General features: G+C 45.9%; 2 protein-coding genes across 4 annotated transcripts; both read right to left on the bottom strand.

Moving 5' to 3' along the window:
- Positions 1-20: 20 nt before the first annotated feature.
- crot (carnitine O-octanoyltransferase) lies at positions 21-9,259 on the bottom strand. 3 transcript variants are annotated; one of them, XM_047050197.1, is made up of 19 exons: positions 8,938-9,258; positions 7,313-8,189; positions 5,840-6,930; positions 5,120-5,236; positions 4,908-5,032; positions 4,506-4,687; positions 4,118-4,242; positions 3,925-4,033; positions 3,721-3,814; positions 3,510-3,635; positions 3,285-3,386; positions 2,982-3,065; positions 2,612-2,719; positions 2,364-2,494; positions 1,925-2,048; positions 1,714-1,792; positions 1,517-1,610; positions 1,313-1,432; positions 21-1,221 (listed from the first exon to the last, which is right to left on the bottom strand). In XM_047050197.1, the coding sequence occupies exons 4-19, from the start codon at positions 5,232-5,234 to the stop codon at positions 1,101-1,103; spliced, it is 1,839 nt and encodes a 612-aa protein (XP_046906153.1). In that variant the 5' UTR covers positions 5,235-5,236; positions 5,840-6,930; positions 7,313-8,189; positions 8,938-9,258; the 3' UTR covers positions 21-1,100. The 3 variants fall into 3 exon arrangements, with proteins under 3 accessions (XP_046906153.1, XP_046906154.1, XP_046906155.1); XM_047050198.1 differs by lacking the exons at positions 5,840-6,930; positions 7,313-8,189; positions 8,938-9,258 and adding an exon at positions 5,593-5,833; XM_047050199.1 differs by lacking the exons at positions 21-1,221; positions 1,313-1,432; positions 1,517-1,610; ... (8 more) ...; positions 3,925-4,033; positions 4,118-4,242 and having other exon boundaries at positions 4,638-4,730; positions 8,938-9,259.
- Positions 9,260-9,399: 140 nt separating this feature from the next.
- LOC124487838 (zinc finger and SCAN domain-containing protein 12-like) lies at positions 9,400-12,829 on the bottom strand. Its single transcript, XM_047050200.1, has 3 exons — positions 12,291-12,829; positions 10,943-11,819; positions 9,400-10,560 (listed from the first exon to the last, which is right to left on the bottom strand). Exons 1-3 carry the CDS (start codon positions 12,527-12,529, stop codon positions 10,093-10,095), a joined length of 1,584 nt encoding a protein of 527 aa, XP_046906156.1. The 5' UTR covers positions 12,530-12,829; the 3' UTR covers positions 9,400-10,092.
- Between the last annotated feature and the right edge of the window lie 513 nt (positions 12,830-13,342).

Consider the following 13,342-nt stretch of genomic DNA (forward strand, 5'->3'; position numbering starts at 1 on the left):
GAAAATGTCCAGACAGTGTGTCATGTTTCATGTCTTTAATCACGCCTCAGATTCACGGCACCTAAATATTCATCATGTTGTGACCCTAACCCTAAACATTCATCAGTCACTCCCAGTCAAGAGGAGCCCTACAGCACAGTGAGTACAGGGATTTCAAACACAATCCAAATGGCTCTTTATTTCCATTTGACTGATGTGAGTGCAGATTCTATTCATCAAATTCCATTCAAATCATGCTAAACATGTCATATCAGCCTGGTTGAGGGAATTAGACAGTTAAAGTCAAGGAAGCCCTTTCAAAAGCCTGTCTACCAGAGGAGTTTCCTCAGATCAGAATACCAAATCAGTACTATAAAACAGTACTATACTGTATTGTATTTTACAGTTGTGATTAAATTTGATCAAAATAGACTGGATAATGTCCATACAAGGCTCAAGAAGAGATACAATCAATTACCAGTTCGATTATGGTCAAGACTTTTCTTTGATCTACCGTAGACACAAATCGTTTATACCCAGCGGCATTATTCCTTCTATCACAAAGTCTCATTTAATAAAACTTAATCGAAGGCCTCATCAGGAAGCTACTAAAGTGCTACTAACCCTAACCCCCTCAGTCCCTAACCCCCTCAGTCCCTAACCCCCTCAGTCCCTAACCCAAGAGCTGCTGTCCTCATCTAACCCGCCAGCAGCAGGCTACACACACACACTGGTAGCTACATTGTTTTTAACGATACATAAATACAACACATTTCAACAGCTACATCTTTTACATACATCATACATTTTGACAGGATGTCATCTAAAAAAAACTGGAGAACCTTACCAAAAATCACTTACTAGTTGTGACTAATCATTGTGGTAATTAAGTGGAAAAAATGGTGTAGAAAAATATTTGCCAGCTCTATATAATCTTTGCCTCTGTGTGCAGTGTACAATCAAATGTAATAGTCAAACTAAAACTAGCGGTCAGCTAAGGACATGTTTGTCACCATGTGGACATGTCTGAATGTTTGTATGTTTGAATGTATGTCTCTGGGGACGTAGTTGGCTTGTGTTGACACTGTGTGGGTTAGCGGTGGTGACGAGGGGGGTGACACTCACAGCTGGGCGGTGGTGACCAGCTGCAGGATCTCATGCATGGAGACACACACAGTGTGGAACATTGTCTCAGCATCCGTCTCTGGGAAGGACTTCCACGCCGTACAGGACGCCAGAATCCTAAGAGAACAGGAAGCAGACATCACACATCACTGTTAGGAACTACGAGCAGAAAGTCTCATTTTGATGACACGCCTGCATGTCGTCTCACCTGTCGTCTCGTATCTGGTAGAAGAAGCCGTAGCCCTGGTGCACCATGGGAGCGACAGCCCCCATGACCGTGGTGTAGCCCACCAGGCTGGTGGACAGCACAAAGTTTCCTCCCCCACCACTGTAGAGATGGAGACGAGACAGAGGCATGATGGGAAATGCACAAACTGGAACACAAACTCAGGTGTGCAGTTGCGCCTCCTACCTCTTTGCATAGAGGGGATCTGTGAAGAGGTCAGGAGTGGGGAGACCCTCTTCCCTGGCGATCAGATACAGACCCAGGAGATGCCTGTCAAACCCTTCCAGCACACAGACACACCAAAACACACAAGGCTTACTTAGTCTCACTAAAAAACATATGATAGGCTAAATGTGGCCATTTCTGAGAATATGAAGACAGACCTTTTCCATTCTGGGCGTCAGCCATCAGGCTGTTGTGCTTGTTGAAGGCCAGCTCCAGCGCTCTCCTTCTGGCACTATCCTAGAGAGGAGCGAGGAGAACGTGTACTGAGGCATCTGACACAACCAGGATCCAGCCTCTCTGACACCTGCTAGACTGAGCCACTAACTAGCATGCTCTTTGTCGCCCCCTGCCTTCCACACACACACTCACAGTCACAGCAGGGTTCAGCATGGCCCGACACCACTGCTGTGCCTCCAGGGTACAGGGACGCATGGTCTCTGTTCTTCCATGGTAGAACCTACGAGTCGTGGCTGTTTCATAACAACTTCCTGGTCTGGAGAGAGGAGAGGAGAGGAGGGAGAGAGAGGAGAGGAAGGAGAGAGAGGAAAGGAGAGGAAGGAGAGAGAGGAGAGGAAGGAGAGAGAAGAGAGGAAAGAGAGAGAGGAGAGGAAGGAGAGAGAAGAGAGGAAAGAGAGAGAGGAGAGGAAGGAGAGAGAGGAGAGGAGAGAAGAAAGAGAGGACAGGAGGCGTAAGTTCAAGTTCAGGATTCAAGCCCTACAGGTGCATTGGAAATCTTAGGTAGTGCAGATGGATGATCCAGGTCATCAGATGTTGACCATGGGAAGGTTGGGTGGGTAGTCAGCTGTACCTGCCATGCAGCTTGTAGTAAGCTAACTGCAGGGCCAGCTGCACAAAGGTGTCTGGGTGGACCTTCCTCTGTTTGATGGCTGCTTTTCCAAACGACGTGAAGGCACAACACACCACCTGCAGCTGGGCTGCCTGAGAAAGCAGAAACACACAGGCTGGAGGGTGGAGAGTGTGTGTGTGTGTGTGTGTGTGTGTGAGAAACATGTGGTGGATGTTTGGATAGAATGAGGGGGCGTGTTCATGTCTCACAGTTTCCAGGTATTGCTGTTTGGCGTGCTTGATGTCCCTCCTGACCCTGTCGTCCACGGTGAACACCAGCTCCTCTGGAAGGGCCATGGGCCTCACCTGCGCTGTGCCCTGGAAACAGCCACAGCACTTACAGTGAGCACTCCACCCAGGACCAGCCTCACCTGTGCCCTGTGTGACCCTAACCCTCCACCCAGGACCAGCCTCACCTGTGCCCTGTGTGACCCTAACCCTCCACCCAGGACCAGCCTCACCTGTGCCCTGTGTGACCCTAACCCTCCACCCAGGACCAGCCTCGCCTGTGCCCTGTGTGACCCTAACCCTCCACCCAGCACCAGAGGAACACATCTACAGAGTCAGCATGGCTGCTCACCTTCCACCTGCCGTCTGTAGCTTTGATCTGCTGATCCAGGTGGTAACAGTGAGTCACCAGCACCATGGCGTCAAACGGAGCATGCTGAAACCCAAACACATGGACCATTACCAGGGTTACCATTACCAGGGTTACCACAGCTGCATTGAGTTATTTGTTTGCGTTTAATTCATCTTCAACTGGCAACTTATGCAGTTCCCACACACACACCCCCCGCCCACACACACACCCCCGCCCACACACCCCCCGCCACCCCCCCCCCCCCCCCCCCCCCCCCCCCCCCCCGCCCACACACACACTCACGTCACAATGGGATCCGAAGGTTCCGTCAGCAAAGCAGAGCAAGTTGTAGGACTTGTCTCCCCAGCGACTAGTAGGGTCACCAGTTAGGGTCTGCAGGGTCAGCTGTAGGATCAAAGGTTACAGTATCAAAATATACCACACCCAAATTCTCACACAGGCACATAGTTTGTGTGTGTATCGGTCTCTGTGTGTGTACGTGTGTGTGTGCATGTGATTGGCCAGTACCGGGGTATAGTTTTCCGCAGTAGGGTAGGGTTTGGAATCATCCAGAGAGATCACAAACAGGCTGCTCTGGATGGTCTCCAGGATGGTCTTATTGACTGGGTCTAAACCAATCAGATACTCCCGGGTCTGGCCAGGGGGGAAAAGGAGCAGCTCTTAGCGTGGCGTAAGTGAGGATGTGGGGATCTCCCTGCTGTGGATGAACTGTCCTTACCCTGGCCCAGCTCGTCCTCTCCTCTGAGGTTAGAGCGGACACTCCATCTCCTTCTGCCTCTCCCTCACAACTCTGCTTCACATGGCTGAGCTGGCTACACACACACACACACACACACAGAGAACAAAGTTAGACATTGGACAGTACAGGATTGTAATCGTCGTGTACATGGGCTTCAGTGCAGCCTGTGGGGTGGGGAGGTACCGGAGCATTTCAGGGGGGGTAAGGATGTGTCCCTCATACAGAGCGTCGAAGGTGAAGATACGTCCTCGACACATCACCACCACGTGGGAGGGACACGGCCCTTCACTCTCTGGAGGCAGGAGGCAGGATGGATGAGACACTTTTCCAACCAGGCAATTCCGTAAAACAACGAGTGTGTTTGAGGATTTCCTACCGGTCTTAAAGTAGTTTAAGATGGTGTCTTTGACTACACCGGGAACTTTGCAGGTACAGAACAGCATTCTGAATTGGTCCATATCATAAGGAACACTCCCAGCTTTCTGGGTCGGCAGCCTCTCCCTGAGGAAGACAAACAAGAGCACACTGGGTCTGACCTGGCGCCCCACAGTGATGCAATACACCAGGAAGTGACGCAATACACCAGGAAGTGACGCAATACACCAGGAAGTCCCAGGAGGCACAGAGCCATCAGAGCTGGGGTCACTCGCCAACAGCCCAACAGACACTGGGATAACAAGAAGCCAGAGACAATCCGGAACGTTCTCCCTTTCCCTGACAGCAGAGGGAACAGCCTTGTCTGTCTGTGTGTGTGTGTTTCTTACGTCCGGATCAAGTTCCAGTATTGCAGCGTGTGCCATAAGGTGATGCTGGTCCTGTGCAGCTGGGCACCCTCTGCGGGGGGCCAGCAGTGCTCCAGGTACGGCGCCGGGCCTCCGAAGTTAACGTTCAGCTGGGAGGGCATTCTCAGCTCCAGATACGCAGAGTCCAGCCACCACTCCTCCAACTGGGGGAGCAGAAACACTGTCTATGGATGTATTTCAAGTAGCCTAGAGTAAGAAAAATGTACAAACACAACAATTTGTGTTTGTACAATTTTGTTGTTCTTGATTGCACAAGTCAACTGATGTTTGATTCCGTAAGATATACTCAATATTTTGGATGAACGAGTCTGACTTTGGATAGATATTTTTGAGCAAGGCATGTAAAACCTCATGAATGAGTACCCAGTTTCTCTTCATCTTGGCTCTCAGCAGCAGCTTCTGGTGCAGATCCTTTCCAATCCCCTCCCCAAACCTCCCCACGATGCCTGCTGTGATCTGGTACTCCTCTGGAGACGCAAACGGACGAACTAAAGAATAGTAAATAAGAGACCGCGTTTGGTGCATTGTAGTGATGAACTTCAACTACTTAGACATGACAACCACACTTCACTTACCTGCATCCAGGTACTTAGCGAGGCTGTCTTCCAGGGTCGGGACAGGTAAAGAAGGTAGACCGCTCTGATACTGAAACGTCCGCTCAGCAGGGGACCCGGAGACTTGGTTAGCCATTTCTACAAACGAGCAAAAGATTTCCCCAGATCTTCATCATCTTTGATGGACTAAAGTTTATAAGACCTACCTTTACAATTAAGTACATTGCCATATTTACGTATTTAAACCTCACTCTTTTCACCATCAAAGCACTTTACCAACCAAAATAAATGTTAAATAGAAGCTACAAAGAGGGAAAGCTAAAACAATTACCAAAGTTAGCTACTTAATAGTACAAGTTTTATTACATTTTGCTTGTCTTCTCTAAAAGTGAATAGCCGTTTCTTTGTCAGTGAGCAAGTTTATCTTGACTATTGCCGCACACGAATCTGCTCCCAAAGATCAAATTCCACTCGAGAACCCAGCTAATACTTACAAAACAGGCCAGTGTTGCAGGGCAGGACCGGATTATCTCTCAGTCATCGACAAAAACAAAATAAAAGTTTAAAAACCAAACCTGCGTCCTTAGACAAACTGTGCAGTGTAAAAGAGCACTTATCGCATTTTCGATTTTCTTCGAATAGGCAGTTTGAGCTAGTTTCAATGCCCGCTAGTAACGTACTATTGCCAACCAACATGAGACGCTAGCTAAACAAGTGGCTGATAAAAATAAGTGAACTGACCGTAGCGTTATAAAGTACAGATCGTATATGCTCAGTCGACCATGCACTGTAGTTGTAGCTTGACACCCGCAGATGTATGGATCCTCGCTTGGTGCCTGTCCGATGTTGTTGAGTGACTGACTGACTGCACCACTCGTCACCTTTCCTCCAGTGGGCCAACTTCCAAAACCGGAACACATGACAGTACGCATGCGTATTATTGAACAGCCTGGTCTTTACTGCATCCGCTGCCCCTTGGTCACATTTAATCAAAACATGTTCTCAAAACTATTTCCTGGAATGCAGTGATAAGCAACACAAATTGAACCTCAATGTAATGAATGATAAACAGTCATGTCTATTGTACAAATACGGTTAAAAATGTTAATCACATAGCTGTTAGTGTTTTCTACAGGCAAACAGAGCAGTCTGCATGTTGACAGGGGGATTTACCTTAGCTGATGATTATCTAGCATAAGTAAACATAAGTTTAGCTTGTTAAACAACATCACATTAATCACATTGTAATGGCATATGTGAATGAATACTGTTCACATGCATTATTGCGTCCAACAAACCTGTCTGCACATCGACTGGGCATCTACCTTAGTTTCCGTCTACCCCTTCCTTTCCTAGTTCATTTACTAGGAACACTCCTCATCTGGATCAAAATCAGAGTCAGAGTCGTCATTCTCCATCTCCTCTGAATCCTCTTCAAGCTCTTCATGACGAGTGGGCAGACGTTTCTGCCGTGTCCTCTTCTGTTTGTGTCCTTCACCTGTCTCCCCTCCCTCCCCATCACTGCCTCCCTGTTCTTTGGGGTTTAGAGACCTGCTCACCTTCATGTCCAGTCCTCCATCCTTCTCCTGTTCAGTCCTGTCCTCTAGTTGATTGTCCAGGCTGTGGTACTTGTTGCTCTCCCTCCGTTCCTTCAGGGCAGCCCTGGGATCATCACGACTCTCCTCCTGGTGGTAGCGACTGATGTGGTTCTTCAGACTGACGTTATGGTTGAAGGTCTTTGGGCAGAGCCAACACTGGAAGGGCTGTTCCCCGGTGTGGACGCGCGTGTGAGACTTCAGCTGGGAGGCCTGAGCGAACACACGATCACACACCTGCAGGGAGGACGAGGTCCTGGTCAATCCTTCACTTGGAAAAACAATACTACTTTTTTATTCTAAATGTACTCCTATGGCCGAACTGCTGCACTAGCTGTCACTTAACAGGTAGGGATCCACCCCTACTAACACTGACCCTCCGCTTCTTCACAGCCTCTGATCCCATGTTCTTCTCTCTCCCTCTGAGAGGAACGGAGCTCTCTGACACACTAAGATCTACCAGGCTACAGATTTGGTGACGACTGGGGGGTTAAATGGACTATTTGAAGTTTCCAGTTCCTACCAAAGCATCTTTCCCAATTTCCCCCTCAGGTTTCATTTGTAATTACACATGTTTAGGTTTCAAAACCTCCCATCTGGCTATTAAATAAATCCTCACCTGGCACTTGAAGGGCTTGTCCTTGCTGTGAGACAGCTCATGTCTCGCCAGCATATAGTGTGCACGGAACTCCTTGTGGCAGGTTTCACACCTAACCCTCTTCTGGTGCTCTCTAAGATGACGATTTCTTGTCAGCCGGTCAGAAAATGTCTGTGGGCATTCTGTACACTGATAGGGCTGTACTTCTGAGTGGCTGGTCTCGTGGTTATGTTTTTCCTGTCGTGTTTTGAAAGGCTTAAAGCAGAAGGTGCATGGATGAATGGAACGGCTACAGTTTTTTCTGTGGATGCCGAGATTCATTTCATTTTCAAATACACACCCACAACTAGAGCAGCGGAACTTCTTGTTGGGAAGGCATGTGTGCTTCATAGTTGTGTAGAGAATCCCACAGTTTGTACAGAGCGTCTCTGGCCTTCTCTGTCTGTTGTACCTTTTCCTTAAGGGTTGGTCAGGGTTGTCATCATCTCTCACTCTCTTCCTAACCTTTTTGACTACATTGACTTCAGACTCTGACTCAGTGTCTCCCTCCTCATCCATTTCCCACTCATCATCATTTTCATCCATGTCACAATCCTCCTCCTCCTCGTCAGACTCATCGTTCTCAGTTCCTGTCTCCTCTTCCTTCTCTATCTCATTTCTGTTCTCCACTGCAGTTTCCTCTTCTTCCTCCTCTTCATCACAATCCTCTCTGCTGCCTTGTGACTCCTCTGAGGAGTCTAATCCAACAGGGATTTCCAGCTCTGCAGGTGGATACATGTCCTTCTCACTGTCCAGGACTCCCTCTGTTAGCAGACTAGTCTCATTGCAGAGTTTCCCCTCTGTGTCGTGATCATGTTGTGGAGAAAGAACCCTCTTACTCTGACGGGAGGCAGAGTACCTGCACCAAAACAACTAAAGTTAACTTTGGAAACTGGGCCAAGATACACTCTTGCCATTCTGCACATCAACAGGATGCGGTAGTTTATATGCGTATTACAAGAAAACACGACATGATAGTGCTAGGTTAAGAGCCTTTATTTCAATGTCAAATTCTAATCTACTGCACCTAAGTGGGACTGACGAGCTAGTATAACCAGATAGCTGAAGAAACCTTGACAAATTCCCACAACCGTGTAGATATGTAAGCTTACATGTACTTTCAAAAGTGTTATTTTACCTCAAGTGGAGTCATACATGTCGGGGGTGTTGAATTTTACACAGAAGCCGTTATAGGTTATACAAAGTTTGGGCTTAATTGTTTTTGAAGCTGCGGTTGCTTATTTGTCTAGAGTTGGCAGCATTGTTCCGCAAACACTTTCCACCTACATCATGTCTACCAACCAACACCACCAGCCCCGCCCCTTCCACACTGTTGTCTTTGACAGTGCCCCAGTCTCAACCTACTCAGACGGTTACAATAGGATTCCTGATTGCTATTTTTATAAAGCTAGTCTAATGCATACTATGAAGTTGAACAATCTGTATAATAGGCTAATGTGAAATCCTATTTACCTGTTCTGACATGACTGGACAGACTTACATTCCATCACGGGATTAAATAATAATGTACATAAATGGCGAGTCTAAATCATAAATAATCCGAGTATTGATGTAATAATCTGTAAATCTATATTCGCTTCATGTACCTGTCCAGAAGAAAAAATGCTAATTCGGAGTCAAACTTCATTCCTTTCAATTCCTTCAGTTCTCTCCACCGCGGGAATGCTGCCCCGATGTTGACTCTCGTTTTATTCCTTGCTTTATCTCTGTCTTTTTTTAGCTCAGCCTGACTCTCCAAAGTCTTCCGTCGCTTCTTAACAGTTTTTGTAGTGTATGCTGTAGTTGACAAGGATGGAATTGGCAGTTTGTCGTCCTGGTGGTCTCTTGCTGCCATTTTCTGTTGCTGTGTAAGCGAACATGGCCCTTATTATCTTAATGGCAGATTGCAAACAACATTAAGACGTTCATTACCGCCATCTACTGTTCGGGAAGGTGAAACTGGTGGCCTGCCTAACAATGTCAACATTTGCTAAAGTGATACACATGCTTTTCTTTTAGCCTTTTTTTTTTTTTTTTTTTTTTTTTTTTACAAATGTTTTTTATTGATTTTTCAATTACAGTACAAGGACACAAAACATAACTTCTTTGAATAATTTGAAAGAATTTCACTAACGATGTGAAATAAATCCTAGCTTTTCCTAACAATTTACAGGTTCAAAAGCTTGTGCTTTTAATCGAGTTTGCCTGTTGGCTACAAGCACCTGTTTCCACCGTCATTATGTGCAACCCCTGGCTAACTTTACACTGCATTTAAAATAATGTGTCAAAGCAAATGAGATTTAGGTTGTGAAAAAACAGCATAAAAAATTTAATAAACGTTTCGTACAGCTTTTGCCTTCATTTTCTTACTTTATTGTTGTTTTAGTCGACTTTCAGCTGCACCGTGACAACGGTGCTATCTAAGGTCACAGATATGATGGGTCACACATGTTGTGTTACACCAGGACACATGACAGTATGCATGTGTACAATATAAACCAGCCAAGACTGCATCCGCTGCCCCATGGTCATAACTCCTTAAATGTGTTTTCAATACCATTGCCTGGAATGCAGTGATAAGCTACACAAATAAAACCTTAAACTAATTAATGATAAACCGTCATGTCTATTGTCCAAATAGATATCCAAATGTTCATCACATAACTTTGTTGTTGCTTTTTTACAAGCAAACAAACCTGTCTGCACATCGACTGGGCATCTACCTTAGTTTCCGTCTACCCCGTCCTTTCCTAGTTCATTTACTAGGAACACTCCTCATCTGGATCAAAATCAGAGTCAGAGTCGTCATTCTCCATCTCCTCTGAATCCTCTTCAAGCTCTTCATGACGAGTGGGCAGACGTTTCTGCCGTGTCCTCTTCTGTTTGTGTCCTTCACCTGTCTCCCCTCCCTCCCCATCACTGCCTCCCTGTTCTTTGGGGTTTAGAGACCTGCTCACCTTCATGTCCAGTCCTCCATCCTTCTCCTGTTCAGTCCTGTCCTCTAGTTGATTGTCCAGGCTGTGGTACTTGTTGCTCTCCCTCCGTTCCTTCAGGGCAGCCCTGGGATCATCACGACTCTCCTCCTGGTGGTAGCGACTGATGTGGTTCTTCAGACTGACGTTATGGTTGAAGGTCTTTGGGCAGAGCCAACACTGGAAGGGCTGTTCCCCGGTGTGGACGCGCGTGTGAGACTTCAGCTGGGAGGCCTGAGCGAACACACGATCACACACCTGCAGGGAGGACGAGGACCTGGTCAATCCTTCACTTGGAAAAACAATACTACTTTTTTATTCTAAATGTACTCCTATGGCTTCTGGTTCCTACCACACCATCTTGTGGATTTGAGCTGTTCCTGTATTTACCCTGTCACTGTATTTGAACACTGCCAAGTGTTAGCAACTCAAGCAGTACTACAGAGCTGTACTAATGATTTGCTCATGTGTGTGAGAGAGTTCTGACTGTGCAAGTAGAAAACTGTTTCCTGTCGACACCTTTCTGCAACATCGTCTCTGAAGGAGACCATCCCTCATTGAATTTCCCCCTCAGGTTTCATTTGCAATTACACATGTTTGGTTTCAAAACCTCCCATCTGGCTGTTAAATAAATCCTCACCTGGCACTTGAAGGGCTTGTCCTTATTGTGAGACAGCTCATGTCTCGCCAGCCTATGGTGTGCACGGAACTCCTTGTGGCAGGTTTCACACCTCACCCTCTTCGGGTGCTCTCTAAGATGACGATTTCTTGTCAGCCGGTCAGAAAATGTCTGTGGGCATTGCGTACACTGATAGGGCTGTACTTCTGAGTGGCTGGTCTCGTGGTTTTGTTTTTCCTCCCGTGTTTTGAAAGGCTTCAAGCAGAAGATGCATGGATGAATGGAACGCTTACAGTTTTTTCTGTGGATGCAGAGATTCATTTCACTTTTAAATACACATCCACAACTAGAGCAGCGGAACTTCTCGTTGGGAAGGCATGTGTGCTTTATAGTTGTGTAGAGAATCCCACAGTTTGTACAGAGCGTCTCCGGCCTTTTCAGTCTGATGACATTTTTTCTTACGGGTTGGTCAGGGTTGTCGTCATCTCTCACTCTCTTCCTAACCTTTTTGACTACATTGACTTCAGACTCTGACTCAGTGTCTCCCTCCTCATCCATTTCCCACTCATCATCATTTTCATCCATGTCACAATCCTCCTCCTCCTCGTCAGACTCATCGTTCTCAGTTCCTGTCTCCTCTTCCTCCTCTATCTCATTTCTGTTCTCCACTGCAGTTTCCTCTTCTTCCTCCTCTTCATCACCATCCTCTCTGCTGCCTTGTGACTCCTCTGAGGAGTCTAATCCAACAGGGATTTCCAGCTCTGCAGGTGGATACATGTCCTTCTCACTGTCCAGGACTCCCTCTGATAGCAGACTAGTCTCATTGCAGAGTTTCCCCTCTGTGTCGTGATCATGTTGTGGAGAAAGAACCCTCTTACTCTGACGGGAGGCAGAGTACCTGCACCAAAATCAAAACTGCTAAAGTCAACTTTGTCCTTCATACGGAAATGGGTCAAGAGTAACTCTGCACATCAACAGGGTGCGACAGTTACACGTTTCCACAAAAGACTACATTAAACTGTTCACTAGGTTAAGACACTTTGTTTCAATGTAAAAACCAACCTACTACACCTTAATGGAAACTGCAGGGCTAGGGCAAACTATCTCGGTATAATATATCTAAACATAAAGCTTGGCATGCTATATAAAAATCACACAGGGATAGCTTTATAATGATATGCTAGGGTAAAAAAGCAAAGCCTGCATGCTAACGGTTCCTCTTTACAACAATACTACGAGATATATGTACAGTATAAGGTTAAAGGAGGCTAAACACTAACATTTGGGTTGGACTAATACATAAAATAGATAGCTACGTTGGTTGCACACAGTACAGGAAAATTCCACCCAAAATAAACAGATTATTTACCTGTCCAAGAGAAATACAGCTACCATGGCGTCACTTTTCAGGCCCTCCAACTCCCTCAGTTCTCGCCAGCGTTGAAAAGCTATACCTATGTTAACTCTGGTATTACTTCTCTCATTATTCAACCTCTTAGTGTTCGTAACCCTTTCCGTGCCTGTCTTTCTTTTCTTGCTTTGTTGAGCAGTGTAAGTGGTTGAAAGTATCGGTGGAACTGGACATTTTGGCTGCACATTCTCTGCCATTTTTGTGTGACTAGTTATTTTTTGTTAGCTAGCTCTAGCTATTTTAGCTTTAAAAACCGTAATATCCTACCCTCCGTTCGAAGCCACTCCCACAAAACACATGAAAGTACTGCCTGACCACATAAGTAGTGGACCGCAGCTCAAAATCGTGCATTTAAACGATCCCTGGCGATGGAAGAGCTGGATTTTTCTGTATTGTTTTAAAAGTTTTCTACAACCCTTACATTTTTGTCCAGTTTTCGTGTCCAGTTCTTGCACATTTTTCAAGGAACAAACATTTTGTTTCTTTATCGACACAGGCATGCTTTCCGGACAACTATGGTCCGCATCCAATCAGAGCTCATATACGTGACACTCTCATAAAATCCACCAATCGTATACCCCGATATTCAAGGCGAGTAGGAGTAAACATTCACATGTGCATTTTGGTCATTTTGGACAGGGCTTCAAATGTATGGGAAAAAAGTAAGACAAATTAGTAATTCAGGTATTTTGTAAAGAAGCATTGCAACATTATACTTGAATAAGCTTATTTGTTATATTATTCCGCTGCCATTAGTCAACAGAGCAACAGTTCAGTGATAATGACTTGTGCAGAACATCGTTCATATAAATGTAGCCTACAGTAGGCCTACAGTATTGTTATAAGTGTGTCGTCCTTTGTGTGTACAGAGTGATTCTTATCAATACATATTGACATCTCTGCACACTTGGGAAGTTGGAAAACAACCCTCATTAGCATAATATGTATTCCAAAATTGTCTGATTTCGCTTTCGTCTTTTAACTGAGAATTCTGGAACTGGATTTTCTTG

The sequence above is a fragment of the Hypomesus transpacificus genome, unplaced genomic scaffold, assembly GCF_021917145.1.
Source record: "Hypomesus transpacificus isolate Combined female unplaced genomic scaffold, fHypTra1 scaffold_101, whole genome shotgun sequence".
NCBI classification, from domain to species: Eukaryota; Metazoa; Chordata; class Actinopteri; order Osmeriformes; family Osmeridae; genus Hypomesus; species Hypomesus transpacificus.